General features: G+C 36.9%; 1 protein-coding gene across 2 annotated transcripts; it reads right to left on the bottom strand.

Moving 5' to 3' along the window:
• Positions 1–1280: 1280 nt before the first annotated feature.
• On the bottom strand, positions 1281–5327 carry LOC124872717 (eukaryotic translation initiation factor 4E-binding protein 1-like). 2 transcript variants are annotated; one of them, XM_047373004.1, is made up of 3 exons: positions 5082–5327; positions 2071–2265; positions 1281–1992 (listed from the first exon to the last, which is right to left on the bottom strand). In XM_047373004.1, exons 1-3 carry the CDS (start codon positions 5215–5217, stop codon positions 1961–1963), a joined length of 363 nt encoding a protein of 120 aa, XP_047228960.1. In that variant the 5' UTR covers positions 5218–5327; the 3' UTR covers positions 1281–1960. The 2 variants fall into 2 exon arrangements, with proteins under 2 accessions (XP_047228960.1, XP_047228961.1); XM_047373005.1 differs by having other exon boundaries at positions 1281–1989.
• Between the last annotated feature and the right edge of the window lie 967 nt (positions 5328–6294).

Below are 6294 nucleotides of genomic sequence, written 5' to 3'. Positions count from 1 at the left end.
GTCCTGTTGAAAAATAAATGATGGTCCAACTAAACGCAAACCTGATGGAATAGCATGCCACTGCAAGATGCTGTGGTAGCCATGCTGGTTCAGTATGCCTTCAATTTTGAATAAATCCCCAACAGTGTCACCAGCAAAGCACCCCCACACCATCACACCTCCTCCTCCATGCTTCACGGTGGGAACCAGGCATGTAGAGTCCATCTGTTCACCTCTTCTGCGCCGCACAAAGACACGGTGGTTGGAACCAAAGATCTCAAACTTGAACTCAGACCAAAGCACAGATTTCCACTGGTCTAATGTCCATTCCTTGTGTTCTTTAGCCCAAACAAGTCTCTTCTACTTGTTGCCTGTCCTCAGCAGTGGTTTCCTAGCAGCTATTTTACCATGAAGGCCTGATTCACACAGTCTCCTCTTAACAGTTGTTCTAGAGATGTGTCTGCTGCTAGAACTCTGTGTGGCATTGACCTGTTCTTTAATCTGAGCTGCTGTTAACCTGCGATTTCTGAGGCTGGTGACTCGGATGAACTTATCATCCGCAGCAGAGGTGACTCTTGGTCTTCCTTTCCTGGGGCGGTCCTCATGTGAGCCGGTTTCTTTGTAGTACTTGATGGTTTTTGCGACTGCACTTGGGGACACTTAAAGTTTTCCCAATTGTTCAGACTGACTGACCTTCCTTTCTTAAAGTAATGATGGCCACTTGTTTTTCTTTACTTAGCTGCTTTTTTCTTGCCATAATACAAATTCTAATAGTCTATTCAGTAGGACTATTAGCTGTGTACTGTATCAACCTCCGGCACAACACAAATGATGGTCCCAACCCCATTTATAAGGCTTGAAATCCCATTTATTAAACCTGACCGGGCACACCTGTGAAGTGAAAACCATTTCAGGTGACTACCTCTTGAAGCTCATCAACAGAATACCAAGAGTGTGCAGAGCAGTAATCAAAGCAAAAGGTGGCTACTTTGAAGAACCTAGAATATAAGACATATTTTCAGTTATTTCACACGTTTTTGTTCAGTATATAATTCCACATGTGTTAATTCATAGTTTTGATGCCTTCAGTGTGAAGCTACAATATTCATAGTCGTGAAAATAAAGAAAACTCTTTGAATGAAAAGGTGTGTCCAAACTTTTGGTGTGTACTGTAGGCATTTGGGAGCCCGGTGTATAAAATAGGGCTCTGAGTATTTTTTTACGTTTTAAATTAAACTTATTTATTAAGTTTGTTCATATTTTTAAAACAAGAAAAATAAATCACAGATAAGGAACAATTGTTTAGTTCTGGTTAAAGAATGCATAAACAGCCACGTTTAATGACCTTCACAGTAAAAATTGTCAAAGCTTCAACTTAATGTAACATTTTGCAGCCAAAAATATTTCATTTTACCGTCTTGGGTGAGGTTTCATTTTTTTTCCATTAAAAAAGCATCACATGATTATAAAATGTTTTTTGAGGTTAAGGAGCAAAGAACATACAAGTGACAATAAAACACAGTCCTATAATAACAAGACCACACCTTGTAATTCATGTAACATCACATTCACTGAGTGTTTAAACAACTGAGGTGATGCTGGCAAATAAAGTGACTTGAAATTGACAGAAAACTGTGTCGTTTTTGTCTGCTGCCCCTATGTGACCAAAAAGGGTTATTACAGATACCAAAACTAGACTGCCATCTACAGCGGTCATTAATGGAGTCCATATAAATACCTTTTAAATTATTAAGAAACATAACTCACATCAGTTTTAAAAACTAATTATGGAATTACTTATCACAGATTTTAGAAATGATGAAACAAAGTGAAAAACTGTTTTAGTTATCAGTTGATGTTTTGGCTTTAACATTTTAGCAAATGTCAGATTATAAAGCTGACTAAGACTGGAATTGTCATTTACACCATTTCATAACTACATAAATGTTAGCATTATTTCATTCGTTATTACTGCTAATGTTTAGATGTCCATTTCAAACTGGGCGTCTTCTGCTGTAGGAGAGAAAAAAGCAGCATTTAGCTGACAGAAATAAGAACGTACAAAGTCAGCTGGCAAATGAGAAATTGTACCCGAGTTCTCCTTTGTGTGCAGATTGTGGTCGTCCTCGTTGCTGGGTAATTCTTCTGGGTGGTTTTCATTGTTGGACGAGTCTGGGTCGAGCGGGCTTGTGACTCCGGGAATATCAGGAAGTTTGGGAGGCGTACGGGTCAGAGGAGAGGTCCGACACTGCAGTAGGAACTTCCTGTCGTAGATGATTCTAGTACCTGCAGGTGACAGCATTACCACAGCAGAGAAAAAAAAGTCATGCTTTGACCATCTTTTGCTGTCAAATATTGTTTGGCCCACAACTTCAATTTAAAAAAGCAGAAATATTTGGCTTTTACTGACATGGTTTGCCTCCTTTTAAAATTCAGAGTACATAAGACCAAAAAAATCCAGTCACTTTTTCTCAAAAGTAGACTTAGGCGCACCCATTCATTCATTAAAGCATTGCACCCATACAAACAAAGATTCATATTTCATTAATGTTGCCTTTCTACTTTGATTCCAGATGCAGTTTTGATTTCATAAAGTCAAACACAGAATTAGGAAACCATCATGAGATAATTTTTTTGTAGAGCAAAACTGACCTCGCGCATTTAGGCAACAAGCTTTGCCATTAGCCTGAAATGCAGAGAAACTAAAACTTGGCAGTGCTTTTAAGAAAAGAGAGAGCCTTGTCCTTTTTTTGCTCCTAAGAAGAGACAATACTGTGTCTCTAGTTTATTGTGGAGCTAGTAAAAATAAAACAAAAAAACTTTAATATTTATAGCCTGTGAGAACTTTTAATTTGATGAAGGTGTGAGGTTTTCCCTCCCCATGCACCCTGGGAGTCAGGGAAGTTATGCCAAAAACTTCTGCGTCACAACTTTTAATTTGACAATTTTGACACACATGGCAAAAGATTTGGACGCCACTGACCTAAGATATCATACAATCAGCATTTAGACTGAACAACAGCTGAAATAGGTATTTATTTATAATATCTAATAGTTGGTAATGTCTGTCTGATTAGGATAATATCACTGGTGTCTTAGATATTTCAGTTTTTTTGCAGCACTAGAGGCCTTTATTTTTTGGCAGTATGTAGACAGGAAAAAGGCCAAAGACAGGGGGAGACATTTGGCAATGGTCACCAGGTCTGGGACTCGAACCAGGGACAGCCGTATCAAGGACTATAGCCTCTGCCCATGGACGCATGCTTAACCCCCACACCACCAGGGCCACGGCCAGATATATCAGTCTTAAAGTTATTTTCCTATGTGTATGACAGAGGATTTATAAAGACCCAAACCACATTTTTTATAAAGTTGTTTTGATTAAAAGTCACCTTTACATTTTGTTTAACTTGGTTTTATTTTTCAACCAAAAGGTTCATTGCTTTCATCTAAGGTTTATGTTTTTATTTCGACTTATAGACTTGAATGTAACAACTTTTATGCATATAAACACATTTTTTGTACAAATGTCAATACATTAATATAAGGCATTATATCTATTTAGATTTGCTACTCTTTAAGATGGAAAGGAACATGCTTAACCTATAACTCAGATAGTGGTCACTAAAAAAATAGCTAATGAAATTTCCTCTTATCTACAACCATAATTAAAACATTAAAAACAACTTACAAACACGGAGGAATAAGGAGTCACGTTTATCTTGTCACAACATGCAGTGAGAACAATGGAGGTATGAAAAAGTTCCATTTGAAACAATTGTTTTCTGTGTGAGATTATTCTGCTACAATAAAAAAACAAAAAACAAATTTATGTAATAAAATATATTTAATGTTGAAATGCATGAAAAATCTTGGATAAAAAAAAAACTACAAAAACTATGAATATAAAATAAATACTGTTAGTGGGTGACACCCGAGTTACTATTTTCTGTTTTACATTGTGTATATCCATGCGTCCCCATGACCAGTAACCTTGATTTCTTCTTTAGTCACACACCCTAATGACGTTGTGTTTTATCTGTTGAACCTTTCCGAACTGGTGATGTTACAGAACATGTTATCAGTGAAAATGAACATGTGGCATCCGAGCCAGATTTTCACAGCAAGGACTAAGGGTGGAGACACAAAAACAACACTTTTCCTTCAACAAAATCCCCACGCTGTGCATATTTGACAGTTTGTTGATGACTGATGAGGAGTTTTTGCAAACAGCATGAATCTTATAAGAAAAGAAATTAATATCACACAGCTATTTTATTTATTTAGGTTTTCTTTGCCAACTTCACAGTAAATTGTTTATTTACTTTAATTGTACAGTAAAATGAATATCAAACTAACATATAGAAGAGCGTCACTAGTGTACAAGTAATAACAGTTAAACTGTTTTACAATAAAAACGAACATGAGTAACTTAAAGGCTTACTGTTAAATTTTGTATAAAATGCTCTACATGATTACTTCTTACAGTTCTACAGTAATGTTTCTTTGTGCAATTAGCACAGAAAAAAAAAAAAAAATCACCTTATGTGAAAATCAAAGAATGCTGTTCATCAAAAATTTTCAAGTTAAGTCAAAACCAGAAGCCTATTTCCTCTTATCATGGAATAATGGCTGTTTATTTTAGTAATTTCAATTATTGCAGCTTTGACAGAAACATGTCAACAAACAGAAAATAAGATAAAAACAGTTGGTTTACTGTGAAAATCACAAACTGTACAATAAAACACAGTCTTGAAGGACATTGGCTTGAAGGACAGTTTTAAATAAAGTAATATACAGTTAAAACAGCAATAATAGTTTACAGTGCATCCTCTTATTTTTCTGCATTTAAAACAGACAACAGAACCAAGATCCATACTGTTTAGTATTACACCATTAAGCCCTCCTCTTGTAAACATGTTTCTGCAGCGCTACAACAGCAGCTGTAAGAGCAGCACTATAAATAGTTTACGTCTGACTGCATGGTCTCCTTCTCTGGTTAATGTTACCGAATCTGATGTGTAAAACCTAATGATCCAAAAATAAAAAATAAAAAAAATAAAACATCCTAAACTTTCCACCTCTTGTCAGAGTATGTTTACCTCCTGGCGTGGTGCTGAAAAGAGTGCCCCCCGGGGTCGTGGAGTACTCCTTGGGCATGTGGGCTGCATCGTGGATAGCGATCCTCCGGACAGCCGGGATCTCCAGGCTCCTGGAGGTCTGTCCTGCCGCTGACATCTCAGACCCAGATCAGCGTCGCGCAGCGGACGGTAAAAATGGTTTGGAAAGCCGCTGATTTCAGTGTGAAAGGCTGCTGAAAGTTGCTCTTCCACGTGGTCGATGGGAAAAAAAAAAAAAAGAAAAACACTGACAGAATGCCAGCAAAACATCACGTCACCGGAACGCTCTGATTGGCTGAAAACAGGGGGCGTCAGAAGATGATGGTTTTGGAATATGTAGTTTTCTCATGTTAGCTGTCTAGCTATGTAAACTGTTAATTAAACTCATTGCCATTGATGACAAGACTAAATTTGTGGTGTTCAAAACATAAACAGAACATTATATTTGCATAATTAATTATTTAAATAATGACATAAATATTAGGATTAAACACTTCTATTTACTTTTAGACAATCATGGAGATTTGAGTTAATGCTAAGAAATACACTATATTGCCAAAAGTATTGTGTCACACCACCAAATCAGTAAATTTCGGTGTTCCAACCACTTCCATGACTGCAGGTGTATAGAGTTTGATGTGGAGAAATTTGACCGGCCTGCAGAGTCCTGAGCTCAACCTTCCTGAACACCTTTGAGATGAAGAGTGGAGGCTACAATTCTGCTTTTCTCGTCTAACTATGAACACACTCCTAAACCTTGTGGAAGATGTTTACAGAATATTTAATGTTGCTATTGCTGGCAACGGTAGATCCATCAACAAACTGGACGTTATAGATTAAGAATAGGACGTCATCAAAGGTCATGTACATGTAAACAAGTAAACAGACAAATACTTTTGGCAATACAGTGCATGTTTGTTTGTAATCACTCCCTTTTAGTTACTACTTTATATTGCCACATTTCATTGTGGACATACAGAGACTGACATTTTGTTTTCGCTCTTGTTTAAAAATAGCTTTAGATCAGTAACATTTGCTGCAGAACATAAATTTGCAGGTCTTGACACAGATTCTTAATTGGATTTAGGTCTAAACTTTGAATGAGCCATTATAACATGCTTTAATTTAAACCCGTGGTTCTCAAGCAGTGGTACAAGTACCACCAGTGGTATGTGGGTTGCTTTTAGTGGAACTT

Source organism: Girardinichthys multiradiatus, chromosome 8 (genome assembly GCF_021462225.1).
Source record: "Girardinichthys multiradiatus isolate DD_20200921_A chromosome 8, DD_fGirMul_XY1, whole genome shotgun sequence".
NCBI classification, from domain to species: domain Eukaryota; kingdom Metazoa; phylum Chordata; class Actinopteri; order Cyprinodontiformes; family Goodeidae; genus Girardinichthys; species Girardinichthys multiradiatus.
Note: the sequence above shows the minus strand (reverse complement) of the source record. Positions and strands in the feature narration are given on the sequence as shown.

Coding starts and splice junctions, on each gene's coding strand:
- LOC124872717 (XM_047373004.1), bottom strand. CDS start 5,217: ATGTCAGCGGCAGGACAGACCTCCAGGAGCCTGGAGATCCCGGCTGTC. Junction 2,266..5,081: donor TTTCAGCACCACGCCAGGAG/GTAAACATACTC, acceptor TGTCACCTGCAG/GTACTAGAATCATCTACGAC. Junction 1,993..2,070: donor GCACACAAAGGAGAACTCGG/GTACAATTTCTC, acceptor TCTCTCCTACAG/CAGAAGACGCCCAGTTTGAA.